This window comes from Manduca sexta, chromosome 20 (assembly GCF_014839805.1).
Source record: "Manduca sexta isolate Smith_Timp_Sample1 chromosome 20, JHU_Msex_v1.0, whole genome shotgun sequence".
Lineage (NCBI taxonomy): Eukaryota > Metazoa > Arthropoda > Insecta > Lepidoptera > Sphingidae > Manduca > Manduca sexta.
The window spans coordinates 10,069,995-10,087,041 of record NC_051134.1 but is presented as its reverse complement, the minus strand read 5'-3'; the positions used below and the strand labels follow the sequence as shown (position 1 = coordinate 10,087,041).

Here is a 17,047-nt window from a genome sequence, read left to right as displayed (position 1 = left end):
CGTCCCAATTTCACTCAAGGGTCCAAAACAATTAAACTTCAATGAAATTAACTCCGTCTGGAGATGAAAGTTAATCAGCAAGTCAGCTATTAACTTCATAGCTAACTAAACAGCTACGAAACTAACTTCGTAAACGACTCCTGCAAACGTATAGTTTACAACTAAACTCATTTTATATTAAACAGCTTGTTTGCATGTTTAGCAATGTGAGTTTTTGTAGTTCTGTTGTAAAATACAAGTGCTGTATCAGTTACTGCATTGGAAGTTCTCGTTACGCCACTACGTAGCTTTGTCAGTTACTTTGAGTTAATAATTATCTGTCAACTCTTGGTGTGTTAGTTAATAAGAACATTTTCTCGAAAGGGCGTTTGCACACAATTTAGTTACTTCCCTCAGTAGAGCCCTCAGTCATTCTTAATGCGCTGAAGAAGGACACCGCGTAGTTTTAGTTGGCAGTGCCGTGCGTATAGGCGTGTATAGTGTAAGCACTCGGTTCACAAGCCGCCCGTGTTTCCATCATTTCGGGTAGTTCTTACGTTAGATCGTAAGGCCGCGCCTAACATTATCGTCCAGTCGCCCTCGTTGAGGTTGTGTGGCACCGATGAAACACATTCTCGGCGATAAAAAAATGTAATGCTAAAGTCTGGTCGTATAAACCAAGTTGAATCGATTCTACAGTAGGTGTGAAAAAGATTATGGCGCTGACCCTACATACTAAGAGCAAGATAGACGAAAAATTTACTCTCTCAAAATCAATTTTATTTTTGCCGTACTAGAGTTTTACCTTTAGTTAGTTATATAGTTAAGGTAACATAAAGTAAGAAGACAGTAACGATGTTAATTATTCAGATATTTTAACTTAGTTTTCGGTACACTAAAATAAAACTAAAGACTTTACAGAGGATAAACATTGTAAAATAAAACCACACTATTTTTAATCTAGAAGGTGAACAGCTGAATACGTGGAACATTCATAATCTATTTTTATTTAAAGGGAGAAAATCGATTAATATAATTTTAAAGCAAAAACCAGAAATACTAAGTCGGGTCCATTAATACTCAATTTAAATACATCTATAATTCCTCAATGCAGTTTTTCAACAACACAAAAGAAGCTACATCATCACCAGTTGGTTCCGAATTAACGTCTTATTCCCATAATGCATCAGCCATCACAATAAAGCAATCGATCACATAGTGAGGAGTCGCTACGTGACCAAACTATGGAATTGTAGTTAAGCAAGTTGTTTTCTTTTAGACGCTATTAAGAAAACAGCAAAGATTACATCTCGTTTCGATCGGAACGAGAAAGTTCGCTCGAAGACGTGGAAGGGAATACAACGTTTATTAGAAGACATTTCGTGTTGTGGCCGTAATAATAAATTCTTATTGTGCAACAAATGTTCTGAAAGTGGAATATGATGAGGGACAGAGGGAATAATGATAAGAAACGAGATGTAATAACATTAGCTTTTTCTTGTGAAATTAAATATACCTATAAATGTTGTATATGAAAATAATAACGAAAATGAAACAAGAAGGATGGTTGTTGGTTTCAATTACAAGTCGCCTTAAGATACGTCTTATTAAAGAGAAACTATTGGCACTCATAACAGGTTCCAATAGGGCGGCATAATTGTGTAGATTGCCGAAGCCTCATATCTCTCGTCAGTCCACATTGTATTAAATCACACTACACTTACTATCAAGAGTAGTGGGGCCACTTTGTCATGCCCGTTGAAAAAAAATGGATTTTTTCCCAAGTAACGAACACTCTTTGAAATAATTAAACCGTTGCTAATTAAATACTTCTGAAAACTCAAAGCCGTCATCTAGATTTTAATCTGCTTTAAATGTATGTACTATGTAGAACTTTCTAAGAAATCTTGATTTCCGTCATTTTCCTCTTTCAAGCAGGCGGGCCTCTTCAACCCTCTTGAGTGCACTCCTGAGCTAATTGCCTTCATTTAATTTTAGCTTAAGACTTAATAGCTACGTACTATACCACAATTGTAGAAGCTCGTGTAAGTGTAGAATTGATAAGTATAGGAACATTAATGCATATTGTAGGTATATCTTCGAATGTAGATACAGGTGTATCTATTTTACACAATGATATTACCGCTTGATAATGGGTTCTAACAATATAAACGGCTTTAGCGCCATACCTAGATACCTGGCCAAACATGTGTTTTTTATTTAAATCTAATTTATTAAAAGTGATCTTAGTTTTTTATTTTGTACCCAACAGTTGTTATTGCCATGTTACAATAAACGATGCCAATCGCTTTTCTCGATTCATCTCAAAAATGAACCAGTCAATCAAAGCTTTTTTGACATGCTTACAAATTAGTTATATTTATTGATTTATTCTCGGAATCGGAATAATTGAGATTAGGATCATTTCTTGAAAACCGCTGTAAATAGTGACAACACATCTCAATGGTTTGTTCTGCGGTCGGTGAACTACCTCTAATAGGACTCTAAAAGAATGATTCTAAAAGGACAATATTTCTCACATTAATCAACTGTATTTGAGCTATACTGTCCTTAGATGCGTTGTATAATCAAATTGCCACTATGATAACAATGTATTTTGTGATAAACTGATATATTAATGAGACATCTAAAAGCAACATTCTAATTCTAATCTTCTAGCCTTTACAAAAGTATTTAAACACTGCACAACGCTAGTTGCATCTATTTAAAATATTAAATTAATAAATTCCCTTATTTCCTATGAGAGTAAAGTACCGGGATAAAAATTAACCTTTCTGTTAATGCAGGACATAATCTGCTTGTGTGCCATAAGTCACCTAAATCTGTTCATTTGTTACTATGTTTACTTCTAACAAACATCCATATTTTGTTATAACTTTCGCATTTATAATATTAGAAATGGTGTAACTACTGGACACTATAAGACTTAATATTGCATGTCTCTGGATGGCGAGCGCAGTGGAATACCACACAATACTTTGTAATTTAAACTTTTGGATGGTGTTTCCACTGTTTATGGGCGGTCGTATCGCTTACCATCAGGCGAATGGCAAGCTCATGTCATCCTTAAAAGCAATAAAAAAAGAAAGAGTAAGATAAGATGAGTAAAATATTTAATACCTTACTTCGAACAAAAACATCAGAATTGCTTGTTAATTATCCTGTTGCTATACGGATTTATTCCATTATTAAAGTGGAAAAGTGCTAACATGGCGGTGTCTTACATTTCCAAGGCCGTTCGTGACCAACAAAGAATGGGAGTTGAAAATTAAATTATTTTAAGTAAATTACACGCGATCGTATCTTAACAATATATTTTTTTAAATAATGTGTTTAAAGCATGCCTTTTTACGTATTTAAAATACTTCTTTAGTGCTAGCACTTACAATAGCTAGCTTATTCTATTACTTGTAACCTGATGAGGTATATTTTGCACCTAATCTTGACCTTTTTCATCACAGTTTTTTATATTATAATTTTCTTCCGTAAAATTCAACGTTACTATATCTACCAAATAAAAAAAAATATTCTTGATGGTCCGATCTATTCAAAATGAGCTCACAGTGTCTTGAAGTCTGGCAGGCGGTCTTTTGGGGTTCCGATTTAATTAAATGTATAACCTAATTCAGGCTTATCAAAGCTTCCGCTTAACCGTCATTACTCGTTTATTATAAAAAAAAGAAATACCATTTACTTTGAAATACAAAAAAAAATATCAAAAAATTAAAAAGCAAACATTAAAAAACAGAAAAAACAATAACACAGGCCTAATGTTTCAACCTTTGTGACCCGATAGCTTTCGTACTTAATCTGCGCATTGTAGCCCGACAAAGGCCTGGCACTATCAAACTGGCAACCTGCCAGTAAAAACGCATAAAACAGTGCAGTGTTGCCAGTTATGGCTGATTTAAATGACGTCATAGATTTTATTTATCATTAAGTGTATTCGGCTCTTTATTTTGCTTGGCGTGCACTTTTCTAGAGTACAATGGCATTTTTATGTTCTACTTGTGATGGTATTAATAGTATGATATGGGACCTTGATCTTCGTATACTTACGCCTATGTAGCCAGTGAAGCTGCCAAGTTTAATTATCTGCCATGGTAGGAAAATGCACTTTACGCATATCAACCAAAATAAAATCGCCCAAACATAATTTGGTGTGCCACAGTTATAGGGTTTTTATATGACGAGTGCAATTTTTAAAAATCTCAGGCTATTTAGAAATGTGTTTAAGGAAAAAAAAATGGTTTACGTGAAAAATTCAATGAATGAGCCATAAAATATTGTTTGTATACTAAACACATCATAGCATTGCTAGTAGGATATATTTTATATCCACCCGGGTAGCGACCACCGTACACAAGATGTTAAAACCCGACATAGTGTCCCATGTAAGGGTGTCGCGTTCCGGAATCAGTCTATGCATATCCGGTTCCAACAGGCCGGCATAACTGTGTCAACTGTCGAGGGTTAATCATCTCTTATCAGTCGAGATTCTATTGGATCCCACTCTATTTACCATCAGGTGCAGTGGGGTCACTTTGTTGTGCAAGTATAAAAAAAAACCTTAACTTCGAAAAGCCAAAGGTGCCTTGGTTATTTTAACCTACGCATCTTCGTTTCGATAGTCCATTCCATTCTACAGGCTATCATTCGCTTTTGCTGCATTTCGATATAACACCGAATTTTTCACCGAGGCAGACAATGCCTTTATCAGAATTGTTCGTCCACAAACGAATCTATCATCACCATCGCTTTGTTATTCCAAATTCCCAGAACTCTTCATTACATGTGAATCTATTACATCATTAATAATCTTTATCAGCTTTTGTCGTGCATGGATTCCGAAGCAAACCATTACTCAGTGTACGTCAAAGATTTTATGTACCTAGTATGAAAAATGATGTATTAATGATACACTATTAAGTGTTTCCTTGTAGGATCGTGTATGAATGTATGAACTTGGGCCAGTGGCCTTGTATTATCATACTGTAAACGGTTTTCTTTAGCTGTGACGTATGTGTATTTGAATACTAATATCCAAATTGAAATTTAATTTGTTAATTGAAATATTGTACGGGAACGCAGTAACAATACATCGACATAAGTAGAGGATGCGATGGAGCCTCTACTACGAGCTACTCAATTTATATTAGTTTTTATACACCATTTGCTGTTGATAGGATATGTTTTATATCCGCTTGAATAGCGACCATCGTACACAAGATGTTAAAACCCGCCATAGTGGCCCACATAAGAATGTCGCGTTCCGGGATCAGCCGCAGTTATTTTTTTTATTTCCTTAATAGGCAAACGAGCAAGCTGTCCGCCTGATGGTTAGCAGCATCCACCGCCCATGAACCTTGCAATGCCAGAGACACAGTCAAGCCGTTGCCTAACGGAAGGGGAACACTCTTTTTAAGCCTCGTTTAAGGAAGGGCAAGTCATAGCAATCGGGGAACACCGATGCCGGTTCTTTATTCCAAAGATTGCGAGTGCGCGGACCAATGAAACTACAATTTGCAAGAGACTTAATTCTACTTAATAATCTATACTTATAATAAATCTGTAGAGAGGTCAATTCTGTACATGAAATATATTTCCAAAATTATTATCAGGGGGTGATTAGGGATCGATACTGATGCCAAAAATGCAATTAGTAAAATTTTTGTCTGTCTGTCTGTCTGTCTTTCTGTCTGTCTGTCTGTCTGTCTGTCTGTCTGTCTGTCTGTCTGTCTGTCTGTATAACCGTTATAGAAACAAAAACTACTCGACGGATTTTAACGAAACTTGGTACAATTATTTGTCATACTCCTGTGCTGGTTATAGTATACTTTTCATCACGCTACAATTAATAGGAGCAGAGCAGTGAAGGGAAATGTTGGGAAAACGGGAGAAGTTACTCCATTTTTTAAGCTTCCGTCGCGTGTGCAACCTTAATGGTTAAAGCTACGCAGAAATCATGTATGACGGAAATGTTCTCCTTAAAATTATGTAAAAAATATCCCACGACAGCATATGTCTATCTTTTATGGTTGACTCACAATAACACGTGTAACTCCCGATAGCTTAGCAGTTCGAAGCTTTCTCATTATATTTGACTACTCTTACGTTTATAACACTCTCAGTCATCCCTAATTAAAAAAGTTAACATTATTAAATATTCCTTAAAAAGATTCATAGAAATCGGTATAGAAACACCAAAGTTATACATGAAATACGCTAATAATAAGCCATCACGCGTGAATACTGAATCATGCTATAAGCTTCCTTCGATTTCACCAGGATCCCATCATCAGACCCTGACCGGACAATCGGACCACCTGCATACCACCATACATTAAAAAAACATCCCGACAAATTGAGCACCTCCTCCATTTTTGAAGTCCACGCGGGCGAAGCTGCGAGCGGAAGCTAGTTATATATAAATCTATGAGATTCTTATACTAGATTTTCCAGAGGGATCCAAACCAAGCATAGCCTGTATCTCGGGCTACCTGCGACAGAGTTAATTTAAAATGAGTCTTAACGACTAAAAGAACAATAAAGGTAACATAATGCTAAAACAATGTACGATCTAATTTTGCATAAAATAAATAAATTACTAAATGCAACAGAATGTTGATTCAAATCCTAAAATGTACCTATTTTCATGACTGTGGACAGACTATGTTCTGTAGATTCGTAGTCTAAATTTTTAAGGAAGTTCGGAAATTTATTATAGTAGTTACTGTTTAACTCAGCAGTACTTGATATAAAACTATTTTTCGGATTTCACCCCTGGTTTATACTATTGTATTCTCCCGACGCTTCAAAGACTTTACAGGTTTTGTAGGGCATAATCTAGAGACTTTAAAGTCTATTTACTACCTACAAAAAGTCAAACTAAACATAATTTAGTATTCGTTTAATTTTCAATTGAAATTGAACTTTAATTCAAGGTTAATAAGACAGCCCAAAGAACATGCGTGTTCACTTATCGGTTTCTTACCATCGCGTACCGTACTCAAATAACCAAATAGCTTCAGAATACCTACATTATTTAATTCTCTTGGGATATCTGTGTTACCGTCTAGACGTTAATATTGATTTAATTAAATATACAGCTGAGGGAATAGGGGGTTTGTGAATATTAAGAAGTTTTGTAAGAATGTTGATACATACAGTGATTGTGTATATGAAATGAAGTCTTTTCAAATAACCTCGTCGATTTATTGGTAGACAATGGCTATTGTAGTCAGCCTGGATACAAATATCAGTGTGATAGTCAAGCCAGTTTTGCCCAAAATGTAAACCAAAGTGCAATGAGTTTCCAGACGAAGTGACCACACTATACCTGATGTTAAGTGAATTAGGGTTGAATAGAATGATGACTGACGAGAAATGATTACCCCTTGCCAGTCGACACGATTATGCCGGTTGGAACCGGATATACATAGGCTGATCCCGGAACGCGATATACTTACGTGGGCCACTATAGCGGGTTTTAACACCTTGTGTACGGTGGTCGTTGTCTAGGCAAATATAAAATATATCCTACCACCAGCATGTCATTAAACTTGACTCTGTCCCTCTTATACGCACAAATCGAAATCACTACCCTCCCTTCGTCGTAGTCGGGTAAAAATACTAAGTCACAATATCATTATACCTCACCTGAGAACATATTCCAAGATCTTAGGAACCAAAATTCACTGCCTTCTAGTTCCAAAAAGAATTTTAAGATTTTATTTTTATATAAATTCTAGTTCCATAAAGTGAATCTTTAATTTCTTTTTAGAAACTAGAAGTCGTTTGTGGTTACGTCCGCGTGGAATCTTTTGCCGAAAAAGTTAATCTGGGCCGTTTTTGTAGATGTATAGTATATACAAACATTACGGCTTTATCTGTGTGTTTCGTCCCACGATATGGTAGGAGGGCGAACCTATTGCCATCGGGCACAAATTCCAGACTCCGGGTTGATACTGAAAAATCCAATATCACTTTGCCCGACTCAGAATTTGAACCCAAGATCTCAGAACGGTGCCGTACTGCATACCCAATAAAACTACGTCTCCAGGCAATTTCACAACCAAATTTAATCCAAATCCATTCAGTAGTTTCTTAATATACTTCTAACAAACATCTAACCATCTTCACTTTGCCATCCTTACATATAATAAAACAAAGATCGCCACCTATCTTTGTCTAAACGCGATAAACTACCGAACGGATTTCGATAAAATTCAGTACGGTGATAATTTAAGACACTTAGAAAGGCTTAGACTACTTCTTATCCGAAAATATATAGCAGGACTTTTTATACCGGAAATACTTAACACGTGGGAGGAGTCGCTGATAAAATCTACTTGAAAATATTCGTGAGATAAACGTTACTTTTTATAACTATGTAGACATAAGTCTTTATCTCTTCAGAGGGCCATATCCCTCCCTCACATTAGAGAGGTCGCATTCCACACCCTAATGTACAGTTACATTATTACCTCCACATAATTTCTAATATTATGTTGGCTTGTGGTATTTCTCCGTTGTCTTCGCTAATAGCTTACTTAGTTTATTGTTTGATATAATATATATGTTAGTACTATACATATTATAAAACAAAGTATCCAAAAGCTGTCTGTATGTGATGAATTTTCTCAAAATCTACGGAACGGATTTTTATAAAATTTGGTATGGGGAGTTTTGAGATCCTGGGCAAGGTTATAGGCTACTTTTTATTTCGGGAAAATGTATAGCAGGTCTTTTATCCCCGAAAACTCCTGCACGCGAGCGAAGCCGCAAGCAAAAGCTAGTAGTCTATATTTCTATGTTCCACATATCGCTTCTCGGTTTAGTAGTGCTGGGCTAAGACTGGGATGTACTGGCTTCAATTCCCAGCTTGGACAGAAGTGTATGGATGTTCTTAAGACATTTTTTTACGATGGAATCCCCCCGAAGATCTTATTAATAATACAGATCGTATAGATAAAATGGATCGGTTTTACGATTGAATTCTATATAATATGATTTGTTATTACAGAAAATCAAACGGTCGCGAATTACAAAGGTACCTCAAAAACTATTACTTTTATCTATGTATTACTTCGATCAACAATAGCTGATAGAAGATGTGTTATTCAATTCAAACTTCCGTAAAATCAGTCTATTTACACTAATGCAAATAGACAATATTATTGACTGGCAATCATATTGAACTGCATTAGGTCAGATTACATTTTGTCAATATGTTTTAAACACTTACAATAACTACTAAAAGTCGATATTGAGATGACAACATTGTCTCATAACTATTAAAATTCCACTAGCACCTAATCGTTGATGCCTCATCCTCTCCCATTGACCGTCTTGTACCAAGGTTCGTAACCCGTTAGTTGGTTATCCTCAACATGGTCGCCTAATTTCAAGGAACGCGTAAAGCGCTCTGCCAAAAGTCTGGTGTGTTTTTATAAGCCCTTGTCAGATTAACAAACGTATGTCAGGTTCAAAAAAAGTACTGGCAATACTCTATCTGCAAAATTACTCGTTCGAATTAAAAGCCCCAGTAAACATGCAATAGTTTTGCAGTCCCATATTATATTTTATTGACCAGGTAATTTAGCTAACTTTGCTATCTCCATCATGCAACGGCGGCACGCTCACCGGACCTACATAATACTGTATTCCATTAATTACGTCCCTGCCTATCCCTCGGGGATAAGAGAGTTATTATGTTAATTTATTAAAATGATTAAAAGTACAGCGAATTATAATGTCAATGGAACGCCTTTCATCTTTCAAATATGTACTAGAACTTAATTTAAATATATTAACATGTCAACGGAGTAGTATTAAAACACTTCTCAGAGCAATAAGATACCCCGGGGCCATCCCGTGTGCCGAAAAAGGCCACCGCGTGTTTTAGTTGGTATGCTGGTGTAGGGTATACAAAGGTTAGGGACTCGGTCCAAAAATTTCATTCAAAGAAAAAAATATTCCCCCACCAAAACAATTTAATTCAAGCCTAAAAAGCCCTGTTGAATAGAGATTTCGTAAAACAACACTGGAAACAAATACGAGCAAATTGTACAAATATTTGCACCGTTCCATGAAGCCGGGTCGAGTAAACTCCACATGTTCTAAAACGGACTAAGTTACTATACTAACTTTTAGATGTTATTACATTTGGAGCACGAACAGTTACATATGTTGAAAGTAATGGGATCTGAGGAGAGTCGAAAGAACATCGTAAATCCAAAAAGAAAACACTTTGCTAATAGCATGCTTCACTCGGGACAGGAAACATTACAAAAATTACCAAATGGAAGCATAACATCAAAAGCAGTATAGAGGTTTTTGACTAAATCGTATATATTAAGAGAACAGTATCAATATTTAGAAGATAAATAACCTTGCATCAAGAAGACAATTATTCTCAAAAATTAAAGCTATAACAGGTACTCAACAAATTCACAAGGCTTTTAATGCCTTCAGAGTGCTTCATTAATAATCATCAAAATGATTTTCCAAAATCGCGGTCTTCAATACACAATATTCTTAATAAACAAAGGAATGACCCAAAAACATTTTTACAACAGGCCAAAACTACTAAATCTGCCGCTAGTACCGTAATATCAACAATTGGGCCTCCAGAGGATTCATAAAAAGGGACCCCGCGTAAGTATGTCGCTTGCCAAGCTTCCCCAGATTCCCGTTGACACGCCTCCCTATATTTTACTTTCTTACATCATCCTTCCGAGGCGATTTAATTTAGTGTTGATTACTTTCTGAACAAAGGCGAATATTTTCACAGGTTATTCGATAAAGAAACGTGTGTTGATATAAGTTTTAGAATCATAATTTATGCGTCAAGGAATTTATGCTCAAGAAATCTTAGGAGTTATTGCGCGTAATCTTAAAGTTTGACACGTCTTTCTGATTTGAGCAAGCTTGTGAATTTGAGAAGGGATTGAGAAATGACAAATTTACGCTCTTCTTTATTATATAAAAAATAAAGAGGTCGATGAAACTCTTACGCGATTGCATCATATTTAAACAAGACAATATATTCATCAAACCAAAATTAATCTAGGACACCCTCTCCAGACGTCTCCGTGTCTTCCTATCCTACTCCATCAATCATTACCAATACGTGAAGGTTTGATGTGCATATTATTTGACCTCTGTGACCCGATTCCTCTATGTTGAGGGACTCTTTATTCCGCACTTAGTCCGTAGCCACCTGATTCCTCAGGCAGCTCATTAATGGGCAACCATTATTCAGTACTGGATACGCTTGCCATCCCTACACATACTTCATAAGCGCCAGGTAATTAGAGGCAGCTATGAGAAAGAATAAAAAAAATATTTCTTTTCTATGCGCAATGGTCCAATAATAATAAAAACCAAACCAACCATCATCAGTTTCAATCGCTCTTCGCTACGTCGCGCTAGTAGATTAAGTTAAGCTCAAATTTTACAACGGACAATAACCTCGTAAACCAAGTAGCAGAAACTATGACTGCGGTGAAAAACGTAAACGCCTTGACTAGAAACAAAGGACATAATGATGTTACAAAAGAAATAAAAATTATAAGCAATAGACATACAATAACAAATCATGACGACATAGAGTTTTACAAATCTTAATGATATTATGAAAAGTAGCCCAAAGGTACGCGAGCGTTACGTACAATTCAACGTATAAGATGACGAAAATACCTTAATCAATACTCTTAAAATAACAACAATAAATATATAATGTAGGTTACATGAAATTAATTTTAAATTCCAAACAATAAAGATATGAAATAAATTTTAAATTAAGGTAGCAATGAAACAATGTTATAAATAAGCGGTGATATTGTAGGCAAAACAAACAAATAATTGAAGCATGAATTAACAATGCAAAAAGGAAAATAAGTATTAATCAAATTACGAGAAAACTTATTATAGTCCTTTCAGGACGTATATCATCAGCCTTTATGTAAAGCGATACAGGAAATCATAACTCAAAACCCTCATGTTCCAATTTCAAACCAATTCGCAACAAAAACTCATCACATAAGCTTAATGAACCGTGAAAAATTAACATATAATTGTCTCACCGTGTCATCCGGGCGCACAATGGGGCTCTTGGAACGGTTAGCCAGGCTTCTGCCTCGCTATATTGAACCTTATTCCCTGCTGCCACATGTGTTAGATTCCCTCGCGCACCATAAATTAAACGTTTCAAAAAGGGACACTTCGGATGAAATGCATTTTAAAATAGAGTTGGCGCAGAATTGGGCGGACGCGGGCGCGGCTGGTTGCTATCGGCCGCGGACTACACTGTTCTATGGGGTAGAGTTGGCATGCTTGGGGTCGACGTGACGGGAAAAGTCGATAGTTTGGTTTTCCCAAACGACAATGCTGTCAAACACATTACGGTTTATTGCGTAAAATTTCTAATTGAAGTATATTACCGTAGGTACGACCTTTTTAATATGACTGCATTAAGATATATCAATGTTAATTACAAAACGAAGGTAATTTGGAGAAAAATGTATTTTATTAATCATGGATGTAGATATAGAAAGATTGATAAATAAATCCTATATTATAAATAGAAAGGATTCTTGTTACCAAAACATTGTTGCCTCAAAATGTCGCGTTAATTAGTCGAAGTATATTTCTAATTGGTTTACCGGTTGAATGCACATTTTTTTAAATCATCAATTTCTAAAAAACATAAACTACATGGAAATTATCGATATTTTTAGTACCATGATTATTCCCAATCATCCCGTATAATTATCGATACTACAATTTTGTTTCTAATTAAAAACCTGAACCTTTTCCTTCGACAAATTGTTTGAATAGCATGCAAAATATCGATAATTTTACCACAAGTACGAACATCCCTAGATACCTTACACATGCGCAATGTACGTAGCCAGCCAGTCTGCCTTACTTTGTGGTAAATAAAACATCAGACTACTGGAATCTTAATATTTGTGGATTTGCCTCAACATCCACATTCTTGGGGAAAGTTGTTAAATAAAATATTATGTTTCTTTGTATTGCCATTTATTTTTTCTTTGGCTTTGTGATTAAGGTTTTATAATAGTTACGCTATTTTTAATGTAAAAATAATCTTCGTTAAAGATTTGATTGAATAAGTCAAGCCACTTAATTTACCAATTTTAATACTTCAAAATTAGATTCATATTTAGTCAGAAGATATTTTATTCACATGAACGAAATAACAAGTGTAGAAGTCAAAATATTTTAGTAACATAATGCAGGTGAAATAACACATTACGAATTTGCAAATACGCAAATAAAATACTCAGTATGGAGTCGAATAAAAAAGCCATTTTTTAACCGCCCATTTATAATAAGGAATTGTATTTAAACTCTAACTAACTTAATATCAAGCAAAATGAAGATGAATAAGAAAAGCGCTTGCACCAGCTGCAACATGAGCTTAAAGTCTTGAACTTTCTATCTACTCATTAAAGCCTTTTAAGAAGTACCACCCTTATCTCTGGAAAGGTAGAGACAGTATCTAATTCGTCTGTAGTTAGCCATGTTTATTGTCCATAATATAGCAGGAGTCGATGGTCTTCCGACATCGTCTTATTACCTAAACTTCGAATCACAACTTGACCTATTTTCATTTCGCATTTTAGGGTTTGTATCCTGAATCTTGATTATCATATCAAATTTGATTCCCCTTCATCATAATCATCTACATAAACTATTATAGTTCTCAATTACAACTGACCCAGGGTTCATTCGTCTGGCTGGCGTAGTTTTAAACATATAAATACGCAAATAAAGTTATCGATTGATGCTTTTTGGCAAGCTATCAAATAGGACCACGCTATTCCAAAACAAGCTTTAATGTTTTGATTCAAAAGTCGTTTTCGTTTGTAAGATTTTGCTGGTTACTAAGATGTTCCATTTAGGTTGATAAACAGGGCCTTTTAGAATCATAGCGAAGGTAAGGAAGGATGGGGATATATTTAGTTTTGTAGCTGAGAAGGTAACTTTACAAATGCTTGAAACCCTTACATAATCTTATATCTTTAGGACATCGATAACTTCCGAACAAGGATTTCCTCGATTAAATACCTTACCACATAAATTTTGCTATGTAGATAGGGTCATGTTATACCATTTAGTGATGATACATACCTTATTATTAAGCGGCAATAGCCTATTTGGGTGTGGAACAGACTGCCGAGACGAATGTCCGCATGTTCAAAAATCCAAGGGCAATAAATCTCCGATTTATTTAAAAATAATGTGTGTATTCTTTGTGAATTATCGCTTGCTTTAACGGTGAAGGAAAACATCGTAAGGAAACCTGCATATCTGAGAAATTCCCTATAGAAATTTTGAAGGTGTGAAGTCTACCAATCCGCAATAGGCCTGCGTGGTGGACTCTCAGTAGTAGAGGAGGCCCAAGCCCAGCAGTGGGACAGTATGGAATACAGAGCTGATATTATTATTACAAACCTTATTAAATATTTTAAATCCAGCTGTATATGACAATGGCATCATCATAAAAGCAAACTAATGATATAGGTTTGGAGTTCACATATTTTAAGACTTTATTTATGGTGCCTATAATGTTAGATTTATCAAATTTCATTTGCTTAAACACGATGACTTGAAATTTTAATTTTTCATATAAAATCTCTAGGTATTCGTAATTTCCGAACATACTTCCCTATTTAAATATAGATGCAGGAGCGTAAAACAAAGGACGAAAGGGAAAAATTTGCAAAATTTAGCAGGGCCTATTCGAGAAAGGAGGTCGAGGTGTGTCAGAAATAATAATGGCGAGGAGTAAGCCTGTAAGACGTGATTCGAATATGATGTGGGCTATTAATATGCATTTTTAATCGAAAATAACTTTACCGCTGTCTTCGGGATTCTTTGCTTTAGGAAGAACATTCCTTGCTTGTAGATTTTGATTGTTGAAGTCACAAGAGTGGAATTTGGAATTTGAATAGAATTAGAAAGTCTTCTATTGTATTGTCTAATGATTGGTCATTGGTATAATGAAACGATAAGTTTCATGACTGCTGCCGAGTTTAAACACTTTAACACGAAGAATACAACTTAAAACAAAAAGAAAAACGTAAAATTGTCGATCTTATCACTGGAAGCAATTCCAAGCTAACGTATACAGGTAAAACAACTAGTAAAGCATTCAGGTAAGGGTTGTTTGAAAATTGTTAAATTTCCAGTGTTGTTGGTGGGATGCATCTTTAAATCCAATTTCCTTCCCTTGAGTAAATACTCTAAATATGAACATAACTCAAATCAATGATTCTATTCATATGAGCACGATAAAGTGACCCCACTACACCTGATGGTAAGTGAAGAGGAGTCCAATAGAAAGTAGACTGACGAGAAATGATTAGGCCTCGACAGTCGACACAATTATGTGGGCCTGTTAGAAGCGGGTATATACAGGCTGATCCCGAAACGCGATACGCTTACGTGGGTCAATTACCATACACTTACAATCAGGTCCAGTGAGGACACTGACGTGCCCATGGAAACCTATCATTTAAATTCATACTTAAATATCTACCGAATTTTCAAAAATTCCTACCGTATTTAGTGCTATTGACAGATTGAACAAAAGTTAAAAGGAATTTCTTTGTTTTCATGCCTAGTGGCTATATATTTCTTCAACATACTGCACACAAAGGTGCATGATTAAAGACGTGCGTCATATTTTAATAATTGATTATGCACGCGTCAGTTCCCAGTGGAACTCGGACGGTGACCTGCAAGTGGTGAAAATGGCGCAAAGGTATAATCGATTCATTTAATGACCAGTTATAATGTCCTGCAGTCTGTTACCTACCTCCGTATTATATAAAGTTTCTAATATACGTATTAAAAATTAACACATAAACCACTAGATAGATTTGGATGAAATTTTGCGCACATATTTTTATTTTGTTATAGTAGAGGGGGAATTTTATTGATGAAATTTTGCGGGCGTGGGTCCGCGAGCTTAACATATTTCAATTTTAAAGGAAAGACATCTGTTCGCGATTTACAAATACAATATCTTCTAAAGACAACTTCTATATGTATAATCAATCTTTTTCAAAAATTGAATCAATGTGATGTTCATTTTCTAACTGCACTTGCAACTGCACAATCATCGGTTTCAATAAAATTACATTTTAACCACGAATATCATAATTATCGTTGAAACTGCACCGTTGCATGAAGTGTAAGTTTGCAAGTGCAAAGTTATTTTTAACCATGATTACTGGAGCGGGAACGAAACCCCTGACCCACTAGCGCCGGTCGACTGTGACAAATTGGCACGAAACTTACAGGGTTTAACGAAGCGTTAATATGTTATTATAGTGGGGGTGTTATACTGGGACAATGTTACAAAACAAAATTATGGAATTATTATTCATCTATCATTAACTCGGAATCTAGTAATGTCCTCGGTAAATAAAATAGGCTCGATCCTTCTACGTACGAGCAAACATAGCTGGAGACGTGTGGATATGTAACACCACTGCCTTTATTTATCGCGGGGAAAAAAATGTCATTGCAACCAGTGGCGAAAGGTGAAATTTACTAAAATGGAACCCGATACATCATATAGGCACTAATATGCATAAATGAGGCCTGCAAATCCTTCTGATGATAATTAGATTCAACATAAATGCCACATAAAGGACAGCCGGGAGGAATCGGTTATATGGACCGTTCGACATTAATCTCCGCCACTGGAGAGATGAGAGGAACGGTTATGTTGGTTTCACGGGTCTTACAACCTAATGTCTACACTCGGGAGTATAGCGAATCCCCTCCCTGCTCACCCCGCGACGCCCACAAAAACCCAGTCTCCTTTTACGATGGCAGAGGATACCGTGATAGAGTTCTCTAGGTGCCCTCAATCTACAGGGCACATGTTACACCACTGCCTACCCTTGGAAAAGGAAAGAGTGCCTATGTTATTTGTAATATTTAGCTATATTCTTATGTTGGGATAGAAGTGGAAGAGCAGTCATTAAGATAAATTTATGAG

The 17,047-nt window shown here is 35.7% G+C and overlaps 1 protein-coding gene across 2 annotated transcripts in view; it reads right to left on the bottom strand.

Annotated features, from left to right (window-relative positions):
- The window catches only part of LOC115440688, a 57,504-nt gene extending 45,206 nt beyond the window's left edge, over positions 1–12,298 (bottom strand). For both annotated transcript variants that reach the window (XM_030165104.2, XM_030165103.2), the window contains exon 1: positions 12,090–12,298. Coding sequence is in view for 1 of the 2 variants with exons in the window: in XM_030165103.2 (XP_030020963.1) it covers positions 12,090–12,097 (8 nt within the window). In the remaining variant the exon portion in view is untranslated. The remainder of the gene's footprint in view (positions 1–12,089) is intronic.
- Between the last annotated feature and the right edge of the window lie 4,749 nt (positions 12,299–17,047).